This window comes from Anomaloglossus baeobatrachus, chromosome 5, assembly GCF_048569485.1.
Source record: "Anomaloglossus baeobatrachus isolate aAnoBae1 chromosome 5, aAnoBae1.hap1, whole genome shotgun sequence".
Taxonomy (NCBI): Eukaryota; Metazoa; Chordata; class Amphibia; order Anura; family Aromobatidae; genus Anomaloglossus; species Anomaloglossus baeobatrachus.
The window spans coordinates 201,013,210-201,027,092 of record NC_134357.1 but is presented as its reverse complement, the minus strand read 5'-3'; the positions used below and the strand labels follow the sequence as shown (position 1 = coordinate 201,027,092).

Below are 13,883 nucleotides of genomic sequence, written 5' to 3'. Positions count from 1 at the left end.
CCAGGGTACTTGGGTCGCCCTGTCCTACCCACCGTTGAAGGGTGACGGGTAACGTGCGCACAAAGCAATCAACCACTACCCTCTCCACCATTTGCGCAGGGCTCAGAGTGTCAGGCTGCAACCACTTCTTTACCAGATGCAACAAGTCATAGGCCTGGGAGCGTACGGGTTTGACTTCCTCATAGAACCACTGATTTACCCGCTGAGCCCGTACATAAGTATTCACCCCCAACCGAGCAAGAATTTCGTCTTTCAGGGTCTCATATTCTATGGCGTCCTCGGTACAGAGGTCCAGGTCCGCTTTTTGGGGCTCCCCTGTCAGATAGGGCGACAATACCTCAGCCCACTGGGGGGTCGGCAGCTTCTCCCGCTTGGCCACCCGCTCTAACACAGCCAGGAACGCTTCCACATCATCCCCCGGTGTCATCTTTTGCAACGCTTGTCTCACCGCCTTCCGGACGCTGCCGTCGTCACCTGGTCCCAGGGTTGTTGCTGCCGGTCCTGCACGGATCGACTTGGTCAGGAGGACCATCTGTTCTTGGTGCCATTGTTCCTGCAATTGCAAGGAGAGCTGGTGCTGTTGCTGCTGACGATCCAACGACTGGAGCAGTTGTGCATTGGTCTGTTGTTGCTGTGCATTAGCCTGAGCCAGCTGCTTTAGTATGCCCTCCATGGTGCCGCCGGGTTTGGGCTGGAGTGTAGCCGCTTGAATCCAGGACATGCGCTACTGGGTCACTAGGGACGGATGCTACACCTCACCGGGCTGACATGCCCGCATTCTCCACCATCTGTGAGGTAACGTGGTCGGCTGCGCGGCAGAAGACACGGGATCCAGGCGCCAATGGTCACAGCACACAGTTTATTGCACAAAACCAAATCCAAAACAGCACACCACACGTTTTCCAGAATATCCTCCTCCAGAACCAACAAGCCAGATTCCAGAAATGGCTCACATGTGCTTCTTCGGCAGAATCTTAGGGAGTTGTGTTCACTCCCCCACACTAGGGGCCCACACCCCGGTTCCTGTTTCCTTTTAACCCTACTTTCAGTCTGCAGGGAAACAGCAATAAACCCTGGAATGGAGTTGTTTTCTATACATGGAGGGAGCACAACCGGGGAGAGACGTACCGGCCGTCATAGACAACCCCGGTCACAGTCTCACAATGATCATGAATATTCACTGCACTGTGACCCAGAAGTAACAGCAGAGAAGAGACAGCGGCAGCCGGAGACAGCAGAGCTGACTGACGTGTGAAAGAGGCCTACAGTGAAGTGTTGGGAATCTTATCCTCTAGTTCGTAAAGATTATGGACCCCAACAACATAATATTCCCTGGAAGCTGTAAAATACATCTGATATACAGTATATTGTAAAATATGAATGGAGTTAAAAAAAAAAAAAACTGCAGCAAACAATGGCAAAGGCAAATTACTATGTACAAATCTATGTGCAGAGTGTTTCTAAGGATACATAGACATGTGCATAGGCCAAAGGCGCCGCTTTAAGAAACAATGTATAGATTTATTTATTTTACTCTTTCAAATAGTACCATCATATTCCACAGAACTTTACAGACATGGTCACTGTCCTCATTGTGGCTCACAATCTAAATTCCCTTTCAGTATGTTTTTTTTCTAAATTATTGGAAATTGGAAATTAATTGAATTTAAAGCTTAAAACACAACATCAATCCATCAGCAAGAGGCAGTATACTTAGAAAAACACGGGCATCCCTTAGGATGGCTTCATTCATCTGATGAATGCTTTGCACCTTGTCTGTCACAGAGTTACTTCTAAGGACAGCTCCATTGCACAGCACCTATTAAATAATACTTGGGTTAATTTCATATATGCAATACTGTGAAACAGATATTTGACTATATACTGTATCAGCTGATTGTTGTAGACTATTATGCACAGACTGAGCATGAACTTACCCCATCTATTGCTAGTACTCCTTGGCTCTTCAGGAGACGCAGACACTTCTCATAACATTTTCTGCAGTTTGCTTGACCAGCCATATTTATACAGATCAGGTCAAATGTCCCAGCTTCCCCAGCAGATAGCAAATCATCTACACAAAAGAGTTCAACAAAAGGAATTTGTAATGACTACCAGAGCCGCACTGGCATGCTTGTGTTTAATGTGTATAGAGGGGATGAGAGCAAAAAAGCATTACAATCAGCATGTGTGAGTATTGCAAGAACACTTCTCTTGGCAGACTACTGCAGTTTGCTGCTAGTTCTCTAAATTGATGCCATTCCATTAGCGCAGTGTGTTATTTCAATTAGGATTTACACAAGTTTTTTCAGATATTGTGAAAAAATGCAATAGTTTTGCATAATTTTAGACGTTATGGCAAAATCCGTAGCATGACAGAAATGCGTACATAAACCATTATTTTATAGCAATATATCCAGCCAGTATGCAAACATTCAAAATCCTCCTTTAACTTCAGCATTTGAGAACTTTTTATCCTTTTTAATTTTGGGGTTTTTTTAAAAAAAAAAAAGTAGATCCACACAACAGAAAAAAAAAATGCAAAATTTACCCCAAACCGTTTTTCAACAGAACATGACTGATGGATTAGTGAATTGCACTCCTGGTAACCTAATAAATAAGACCCCACACACTGCGTGACATGGATTAAAATTTTTTTCCACAGCAGCCCTTTATTTTATAAGAAAAACATCAAGAAAAAACAAGATTATCGGCCCAGAGATGTGGTTGTTATAAGTCCCAGCCCCATATCCCCCTCCGCCGTGTACACCTAGTTAAAGGGGGAATCTGGGTATACCCCTTGATCATTTTTCCTTGTGTCCGCTGAGCTCCTCCCCAGGGACCCATCTATTACTCTGTCCACTGAGCTCCTCCCCAGGGACCCATATTCCACTGTCCACTGAGCTCTAGCCCAGGGACCCCATTAAAAACATAATTCTCCAACCAACAAAGAGGGGGTTTAAACAACCACATCCCGCCAAGACTCGCTTTTGTGACACACTTACAAGAGTGAGTTCCTCCACAACTTAATGGCCCGTTCTACTCCTTCTTGTATTCCCAACATCCATATATCAATGCCAATGTCATTAAGATGCACCTTATCATCTCTCCAAAAATGTTCCTTTGTATTTTCAAGCATCTGGTGACATATGGCCACCCCTCCATTTTCCAACACAAATTTTGTTATTTTTTTTTATTAACCTTTATCCTTGTATTATTGATGCGAGTCACTGATCGCGCTGTTCTCCACATTTTGTCTAGCTACTATATCCGACCAAACCACCACTGTTTCTGGGTAAGACCTCCATAAATTCAACATATCGAGCTTTATGTTCCTAACTAAATGTCTTGATGTTCGTATTGCTAAATCATTACCACCTAAATGGATAAGTAAGACGTCCGGTGGGCGGTAGAACTCCACATGATACTGGATTTCTTTTAACAGCTGATGCCACTGCATTCCCCTATTTCCTACCCATGTCACCCGTGCCAAGGAACTGGGCAACCCCAACTGTCTGCCATTAGGCCTGACTGCTGCACGTAAGGCCCCCCAAAAAACAAATGAATGTCCCATGATCCAAACCAGGCATTGCTGTTCAGCTAAAACAAAAACAAAAAACACAATTATCACACAATTATCTAAGTGAAGACACACCTACTATAAGATTACCAAAAAGTACACATATATATACATGTACGCCATTTATAATAAATGCAATCTAATGTAGCTCTTAAATCTGCTCGATTCCCATCTCCCGATTTTTTTACCTATGTCAGGCCCTAAGCCCCATCTAGCAGCTTCTGTTGCTGCTCCTATCCTAAATGAGTGTGAAGTGAATGCATTTAGAGACTCTTCCAATATTACCAGGCATTTTTTAAGAACTGCTGTGAATTGAAATTGTGACAATGACTTACAATCCTCATGAATTAGTAATGAACCTTGGATATTTGGCCTTCTTGAGACATAGTTTCTAAAACAGATGACCGGGCAGGCCTTGGAACCGCTTAAAGGAAACAATGTGATCCATTTTCCTCTACCCTGTTGATCAGTTTTTGACTTTGCCAGAAAATATTCCAATCTGTCTGTGTACTGATGCACGTCCTGGACTTGTAGACCCCCACTTCTGATGGAGCTACTCGACACTAACTCGCTGATTCTAAAAGCTCCAAAAAAGGCCAGTGTGAATGCACAACTAAAGAGTAACACTTCAAACGGACTGCTACAGACTCGGCCTAGTACACTCAGTATCTGCTGCAATAACTGGAAAAAAAATCGGATGCCGTTTATCTCTGGTCTTCTTACAACTTTTCCTGTTACCCTTTAGGGCCTGCTTAACTAAAAAATGCTTTGTGTAATCAGTGAAGTCGTGGAACTTAAACCAAAAGGCTAATCCTGACATTTTACTATTAATACTGGACAATGAAGTACCGTCCACAAAGGCCCTGCTAATGTAAAATAACAACAAGGAAACATTGTCATGTAACCTGGCATCATGTCCCACTAGAGCACACAAATCTTCCCATTCCCTCCATGCTGACTGGTACCTCTGCCATGTGCTTACACCTACAGACCGTTCTATCAGAGCGTATGCGGTGTCACTGGCAGTGACCACAGAAAATCCAGACACTTCTTGCCTTGTACCTCTGCCATCGGGGCTAACGAACGGAATCTGTCCCACTGAAAACGAGCCCGAGCATCAGCCACAGAATTACACACACCGGGGACATGCACAGCTGTAATCTGACAATTTGACTTTAAACAGCACAGCACTAGATGACGCAGCAAAGTAACAACAGGCAGGGAAGAAGCTGATTGTTTGTTGATGACTTCTACAACTCCCAAGTTATCACAATGAAATCTCACTTTTCGGTTTTGGAAAATATTGCACCAAATTTCACAAGCAACCACTATGGGGAACAATTCAAGGAGGACTAAGTTTCGTGTTAACCCATTGTTTCTCCAACTTACTGGCCACCTATCTGCACACCACTATCCAGAACAATATGCACCAAAACCAGTTGACCGCGCTGCATCAGTGTGGATGTCTAGATCAAAATTTGAAATCGGTGGTCTGATCCACAATGACCTCCCATTAAACTCCATTAAGAACTGTTCCCATACCGCCAGATCGTCCTTTAATGTTCTAGCCAGCCGCACAAAGTGATGTGGAAAGGTTATGCCTGAGGTAGCTGCAGCTAGGCGCCTACAAAAAACTCTACCCATTGGAATAATGCGACAAGCAAAGTTCATTTTTCCTAACAGCGATTGTAGATCCTTTAATCTGATCTTACGGTGAGATCTAGCTTCTCTGACTGCCTCCAGCAGATCACTGACCTTGTCATCCGGTAATCTGCACTCCATGGCCTCACTGTCAATCAAAATTCCTAAAAACTTGATAAGTGTAGACGGGCCTTCTGTTTTATCTGATGCTAACGGTACTCCGAAACGCTTAAAAACCGACTGAATCGCTGACAATAATGAAGCAAAAACAAATGACTTTGGTGGACCAATACATAAGAAATCATCTAGATAATGCAGGACAGAACGCACGCCGGCTTCCTTCTTTACTACCCACTCCAAAAATGTGCTAAATGATTCAAACAAGGAGCATGAGATGGAGCAGCCCATTGGTAAACACAAGTCTACATAAAACATTCCCTGCCACTGACAACCCAAGAGATGAAAGCTTTCTGGATGGACTGGTAGGAGTCTAAAGGCAGCTTCAATGTCTGTTTTTGCCATTAAAGCTCCTCTGCCGTACTTCTGAACCCATGCAATCGCTGTATCAAATGAAGTATACTAGACTGTGCAAAGTTCCTGATCGATTGCATCATTAACTGAGCTTCCATGAGGGAAGGACAGATGATGGATCAGCCTAAACTTATTGGGTTCCTTCTTTGGGACCACCCCCAATGGAGAAACCCTTAAGTTTTCTATTGGCATTTTGGGGAATGGGCCTGCCATGCGGCCCATGTCAATTTCTTTGTTTCGTTTTGTGGAGACAATGTGAGAATATGTATAAGCTGAAGCAAGGTTACGAGAACAGGTTAATGGGCTGAAGTAGATGGGATCTTAAAACCTTCTGAGAAACCCTCCCCCAGCAATTGTGCTGCTTTTCTATCTGGGTACCTGCTTAGATAGCCCACCATCTCCTCGAGTCTAATTGGGGTTTCCCCCTTTTTGGTTAATCTCTGCTGTTGGGGTTTTATTTCGTTTAAAGCATTTTGATAGGCTATGGTTTCCACTACAGAAGGTGCATTCATGTTTGTACCTGCATGTGTTTCCGAATCTGTACTGGTTATCATTGAACTGCCAGCAGCAACCTTTTCTGTTTGCTGCCGACAATCCGATTGCTGGTGATCTGCCGACATAGCCCTGAAAGGGCTGATTAACCCCAAGTGGCGCTGTCATGAGACGCATCCATAAACCAATATCTTTGTGATCCCACCGAATCCCTTGGCGACAAGCCTTTTGGCGAAACTGCTCATCATAGCGCAGCCATGCTAAACTTCCATACACACGGTTCGCCTCCCCGATAGAATCCATGTAACAAAATAAAGCAGAGCAATGTTCAGGAGTTTTTTGGCCTGTTACACTTGCTAATATGGCAAAGGCCTGTAACCAATTGGCAAAAGTTTGAGGGATGAGACGATACCGTCTTTCTTGTTTCTCTCTTTTTCTCTCATCAAACCTTACTCTATCCAAGTTATATTTTTCTAAGGGCAATAATGAAAATATTTCCACATATTCGTTGGCCCAAATCTTCTCCCTAACCTCCTGTTTCAAATGAATTCCTAGAGGACCCTCAAAACATACATATAATTCTCCTTTTGCTGCATCAGATAATGTAACCCCTTGTGAAATTACTGCGTCCTCCTGTGTCTCTGGATCAGCACACGACTGACTTACCACCTCCGATGTCCGGCGACCATTTCCACACCATGCAGCAATAGGAGAAGAAGTTATGGGTAAGCTAGACTGACTCAAAGCCTCCTTAACCCCTGACACTAATTGTTGTACTACTGAATTAAGATCCCATCCTACATTGCCTGGAACTGTACCCCCAACTGCGCCCACTGGACTTATTACAGGCGTTGTTAAACTAGATATAGGACAAGAAAAAGTGGTCTCACCAATACCTGGCTGCGTCCTAGGTTGACCAGCCGTCTGTGACATATTAGTTATAGTGTCTACAGCCCCTTCATTATTGAAGTGCTGCGTACTGCTGCCCTCTAGTGGGGAGTCGTTATCTGTGTCATAGTCATTTTCTGGAATCTCTGCTGAGTCTTGTAGCTGTAGATTTATTGCCTAACTCAAATCCTGAGCCGGCCGATGAAGTCTTTGTCTGGTTAAAGAAGTTTTGCGAAGTTGTCTTTTTGGATTCCTGCCACTTCTCGTGTAATGTGAACCCGGATCCGGAAAAGTTGTGTGTCCTAAGCCCATCCCCCCGTGTTGGTTCAGTTCCTGGGGTGAGGCCGTGTGATGTCCTCTGGAATGATGCAAAGATTGTTGAGGAAGTTCTAAGGATTCATCGTGGGCTGTCGTCACGTCAGTTGTAGCTTGTTTGGCTGCTTCTCTGGCTGGAACATCAGTAGAGCTGGACTTTCTCCTTGGACTTCTTGGTGTCTCTCTGGTTAGATGGTCTGTCTCTTTTCTCTGTACATTGTTCTTCTGATACTGTAGTTTCCTTCCTGGTTTGTAAGAAGGATCAGAGGCCGTGCTGCGCTTTGCTCTTTTCCTAGAAGTAACAGAAGGACTTATGATCCTATTGTGAGTCCTATTGGCCATTTCAGAAGTTAGTCTCTCAGGAGGCCTTGATCTTCTTAGAGTTTGATGTTCAGAAAGTTCAGAAGGGACAGATGCTGTATCCCGGGCACTCTTCAGCAATTCGTCTAGCTGGGCCTGAATCCATTTGGGCCTACAAGTCAAAGCCGCAGCCTGAACGCTCCTCAGCAAGGCATCCATACTGCTGGTTCAGTCTTGGAGTCCAGAACAAAGGAATGACACCTTAACATGGGACCTATTTCTTATATGACCCCTGCCCCCATCTCTCCTCCTGCTAGTTGCCCCCCACCACATTCCTTAAGTAAAAACCCATCCCTTACTCCTTAACCCTTTCCTGGATCTATCACTGCCTCAGTCATGTACGTTATGGCTATCTGCCTTCACTCTGCTGGAAAAGGAGACTCTTATTTTTCTGTCCTGTCAAACACCAAGAGATCAACAGATCAGTTTTATGGTAAAATGCAAACCACAGCACCGAGATACAATAGAATACAATAGGCATCTGCTTGGCCCATTAATCTTGATGGGAAAAAATACAAACTTTTCAACAGGAACCTACCTTGTGCAGTCCTGTATTGTTTAAAATAGCATGTGGTATGTCACTATTACTCAAATTCAAGGACATCATTGGTGCTGTTAAAGGGATATTGCAGTCTTCATAAGTAAAGTATATACAATTCTTGCTTTATTAACTCCTTCAACCCGGGGCGATTTTTTTTTTTTTTTTTTTTTTTTTTTTTTGTGGGACAAGTTGTACTTTTAAATGAAACCATGAGTTTTACCATATAATGTACTGGAAAATGGCAAAAAAAATTTCCAAATGTGGAAAAAGTGCGATTACACAATACTTTTTGGGATGTTTTATTCAGTGTTCACTATATGGTAAAACTGATGTGTCGGTTTGTAGACACCAAACCAAACATGCATAGGTTTACTTTTATCTAAGGGCTTAAAAAAAATCACAAGTTTGTCCGAAAAAGTGGCACACTTTTTGCGCCATTTTCCGAAACCCGTAGTATTCTTATTTTTCGGGATCTATGGCTCAGTGACTACCTATTTTTTGCATCTTGAGCTGACATTTTTAACGGTAACATTTTTGTGCAAATGCTGTATTTTGCTGTATTTTGATCGCCTGTTATTGCATTTTGCTCAAAATGTGCGGCGGCCAAAAAACTTAATTTTGGCATTTGGATTTTTTTTGCCGCTATGCCATTTACTGATCAGATTAATTGATTCTATGTTTTTATAGATCTGGCATTTCTGAATGTGATGATACCAAATGTGTGTAAACTTTTTATTTTTTTAACCTTTCAAATTTTCAATTGGGCAAATGGGGGGGGGATTTGACCTTTTTAACTATTTTTTTTTTTCTTTTTAGCCCCAAGGGGGCTAAAAGGATCAGCAGTCTGATAGCTTGTTCATTTCTCTTGATCAGAGCTGCACAGCTCAGACCAGGAGAAATACTCGTCTTCTGTTAAGCTAGTTTCACACATCCGGCTTTTCACACAGGTTCGCAAACCGGACTGTGGCTTGGCGTACAACAAACATATGGGAGGAGTTGATCTTTCTGATCAAGTCCTCCAGCCCTATAATGCCATGCGGAAGGTTAAGGTTTGGTATAAAAAACTGTCCGTGCACATCGTGCAGATGGCACTATACAATGCTTTCGTGCTCTCACGATGTGCAGGCCAGACCAACACCTTCCTTCACTTCCAGGAGGTAGTAATCAAGACCATGATTTTTGGAAGAGGAGAAGAAGAAGCAGCAGCAGCAGCAGTTCCTACTACCTCTAGAACTGAAGGTTCCCGTGTGGTACCAGGGCAACATTTTCCTGGTGAGGTACCACAAACCACCGCACAAGGAAGAGCGCAGAAAAGGTGCCGGGTGTGCTATAAAAAAGGGCTGAGGCGGGAAACGAAGTATCAATGTGATACCTGTCCCGATAAACCCGGACTTTGTATGAGTGACTGCTTCAAAGTCTATCATTCGTCCGGGTACTAAATTGATATAGCCCACCTAAAATTCCTGAGGTACACGACAAAGACGGTGACCTGACGCACTACACGACAAAGACAATGACCAGACTCACTACACGACAAAGACAATGACCAGACACACTACACGTCAAAGACAATGACCAGACGCACTACACGACAAAGACGGTGACGTGACGCACACGACAAAGACAATGACCAGATGCACTACACGACAAAGACAATGACCAGACGCACTACACGACAAAGACAATGACAATGACCAGACGCACTACACGACAAAGACAATGACCAGACGCACTACACGACAAAGATGGTGACCTGACGCACTACACGACAAAGACGGTGACCTGACGCACTACACGACAAAGACGGTGACGTGACGCACACTACAAGACAATGACCAGACGCACTACACGACAAAGACAATGACCAGACGCACTACACGACAAAGACAATGACCAGACGCACTACACGACAAAGACAATGACAAGACGCACTACACGACAAGGACGGTGACCTGATGCACTACACGACAAAGACGGTGACCTGACGCACTACACGACAAAGACGGTGACGTGACGCACACTACACGACAAAGACAATGACCAGATGCACTACACAACAAAGACAATGACCAGACACACTACACGACAAAGACAATGACCAGACGCACTACACGACAAAGACGGTGACCTGACGCACTACACGACAAAAACGGAGACCTGACGCACAGTATATGACAAAAACGGTGACCTAACGCACACTACACGACAAAGACAGTGACTTGACAAACCCTACACAACACAAATATAAAAATGACATACCATGTCCCTGAGAATACATCGCTCATTCCCTTTGGAGCCCTGCTGTGAGCCTATACATTGGTTTTTCACCATATGCGAAGTATCGGCTTACTCAGGACAAAATTCCCAACAAATTTTGGGGTCCATTTTATCCTGTTCCCCCTATAAAAATTAAAAAATTGAGCCCAAAATAACATTTTTGTGCAAAAAAAGTACTTTATTTGTTTTTTCGGCTCAATGTATGAAGCACATAAGGGTTATAAGTGCTCACTACCCATCTAAATTTATGCCTTGGGGGGTCTAGTTTCCAAAATGGGGTCACGTGTGGGGATTTTCCACTGTTTCGGCACATCAGGGGCTCTCCAAACACAACATGGTGCGTCTAACAATTGCATCTAATTTTCCGTTCAAAAAGTCAAATGACGCACCTTCCCTTCGGAGCCCTGCCATACGCCCAAAGAGTGGTTTTCTGCCACATATGATGTATTGGCTTACTCAGGACAAAATTCCCAACAAATTTTGGGGTCCAGTTTATCCTGTTTCCCCTGTAAAAATTAAAAAAATTGAGCCCAAAATAACATTTTTGTGCAAAAAAAAAAGTACTTTTTTGTTTTTTCGGCTCAATGTATGAAGCACATAAGGGTTATAAGTGCTCACTACCCATCTATATTTATGCCTTGGGGGGTCTAGTTTCCAAAATGGGGTCACATGTGGGGATTTTCCACTGTTTCGGCACATCAGGGGCTCTCCAAACAGAACATGGTGCGTCTAACAATTGCATCTAATTTTCCGTTCAAAAAGTCAAATGACGCACCTTCCCTTCGGAGCCCTGCCATGCACCCAAAGAGTGGTTTTCTGCCACATATGAGGTATCTGTGGGCTCGGAAGAAATTGCACAACAAATGTCAGGGTCCATTTCATCCTGTTCCCATTGTGAAAATGCAATATTTGAGTCTAAATTTGCATTTTTGTAGCAAAAACTAAAATGTTCATTTTTTCCTTTCACATTGCTTTAGTTCCTGAAGGGTTAATGACCTTATTGAATGTGGTTTTGAGTAGCCTGAGGGGTGCCGTTTTTGGAATTGTGTCACTTTTGGGTGTTTTCTTTCATGTAGGCCCCTCAAAATCAAATCAAATGTGATGTGGTCCCTAAAAAAAGTGGCTTTGTAAATTTTGTTGTAAAAATGAGAAATTGCTCATAAACTTTGAACCCCTATAACTTCCTTATGAAATTTTTTTTTCCCAAAATTGTTCTGATGTAAAGTAGACATGTGGGAAATGTTATTTATTAATTATTTTGTGTCATATGTCTCGTTGGTTTTAGAGCATAAAAATTAAAAGTTTGAAAATTACAAAATTTTCAAAATTTTCGCGAAATTTCCGTTTTTTTCACAAAGAAACGCAAAAAATAACGGCCTAAATTTACCACTAACATGAAGCCCAATATGTCACGAGAAAACAATCTCAGAATCACCAGGATCCATTGAAGCGTTCCACAGTTATAACCTCATAAAGTGACACTGGTCAAAATTGCAAAAAATGGCCTGGTCTTTAGGGTCAAAATAAGCTTGGGGCTGAAGGGGTTAAAAAAGAAAATAAAATATTTTTTTTTTACAAAATAAAGGATTTTTGCATTACCAAATTTTGAACACTATAGGTTTTTTTTATTTTTCTGTCGACAAAGTCATGTGAGGGCTTATTTTTTGTGGGATGACTTGTAGTTTTTGTTGGTAGCATATTGGGCCGTAATATTTTTTAAACACTCTCCATTCCATTTTTTGTGAGGCAGAATCAAGTAGAAACAGCAATTCAGGAAAATTTTTATATGCCGTTGACCTTGTGGTAAGTATGATTTAGGCCTCTGCCACACTCACGTGAAAATCACGCACGTGCCGCGAGACACGTATTTTCCCTGCGTGTTGCGTGTAGGTAAGTACGTCTCTCCGGTACGTGCGGGCCACATGTGTTCTCCGTGTGCTATCCGCGATAACACACGGAGAACCGGTAATTTGCATACTCACGTGGTCCTTCCTGCTGTCCAGGGTACTGATCTTCGGTCTCCAGCCCTGCCGACTCCCCGCTGCTGCTGCCGGCCGCAGTGAAGTGAATATTAAATGAGAATAATGAGCGGCGGTCGGCAGGAAGTGACAGCAGCGGCTGAGATAGGAGGGCTGGAGAAGGTGAGTAAAGATTTTTTTTTTTTTCTCTGACACGTGAGTTTACTCCGGCGCATGTCACACGGGACCGCATCCACACTACATACGTGTGGTACGGGTGCGGGCCGTGTGACACCCGTGATGCCGGAGAAAACGTGGACATGTCAACGTGTTGGAAAACACACACGTACAAACGGACACGGAGACACGTTCCGTGTGGTTTTATGTGTGTGTGCCTGCTACCATAGGGTAGCATTGGTGTACGTGTCTCCGTGCTGCCGGTACGTGGAAAAACGTACCAAACATGTACCGGTGGCACGGATGTGTGTCGGAGGCCTTACACAGTACGATTACAGTGATACCACATTCATATATATTTTTGTTTTATGTTTTTTATAGAAAAAAAATAAAATTTGTATTGCTGTATTCTGAGAGCTTTAGCTTTTTTATTTTTGCGCTGATGGAACTATATGGTAGCTTGTTTTTCAGCGGTACCATTTTTGTTTATATATGACTTTTTAATCTTGTTTTATTCCACTTTTTTTTATCATTTGTACCATGAAGACCGTTTTTGCTATATATTTTTTTTTTTTTACACTTTTTTTTTTACACGGTGTACCCTGAAGGAGTTAACTAGTGTGATAGTTTTATAGATTGCGTTGTTACAGATGTGGCAATACCAAATAGTTTTAAAATTTTTATTTTTTTTTGCATAAATATAACTATTTATTGGAATATATTTATTTGTTCTTTATTTTGTGTTTTAAATATTTTTGAATTTTTGTTTTTTTTACTTACTCCCTATATGGAACATTACCTTTCACTGCTCTGATCATAGCAACACTACTGCAATGCTTGATCGTGTTCTGTCAGAAGCTTCAGGGATCATGCTCCTGCCATGATTCCTGAGGTGTCCCATAGTTTGGGTGATCCGCAGATAGTCATGACAACCTCCGGTCACCATGGCAATGATCAGGCCCTTGCAATCACATTTCGGGGGCACCGATTGGAGGGGAGAAGCAGTTTGATCACTCTCGCAACCCTCTAAGTGCTGCAATCTATATTGATTATGACATTTAGGGGGTAAAACAGCCAGGAACGGTGTGGGCACTGTCCCTGGCTGTGAGAGTCAGGGCTCAGC

The 13,883-nt window shown here is 43.0% G+C and overlaps 1 protein-coding gene across 1 annotated transcript in view; it reads right to left on the bottom strand.

Moving 5' to 3' along the window:
* Positions 1–1,520: 1,520 nt before the first annotated feature.
* Positions 1,521–13,883, bottom strand: part of COMTD1 (catechol-O-methyltransferase domain containing 1) — a 366,090-nt gene continuing 353,727 nt past the window's right edge. The window contains exons 6-7 of the mRNA XM_075347317.1: positions 1,938–2,074; positions 1,521–1,819 (exon numbers count right to left, since the gene is read on the bottom strand). Coding sequence (XP_075203432.1) covers positions 1,667–1,819; positions 1,938–2,074 — 290 coding nt within the window. The 3' untranslated portion in view covers positions 1,521–1,666. The remainder of the gene's footprint in view (positions 1,820–1,937; positions 2,075–13,883) is intronic.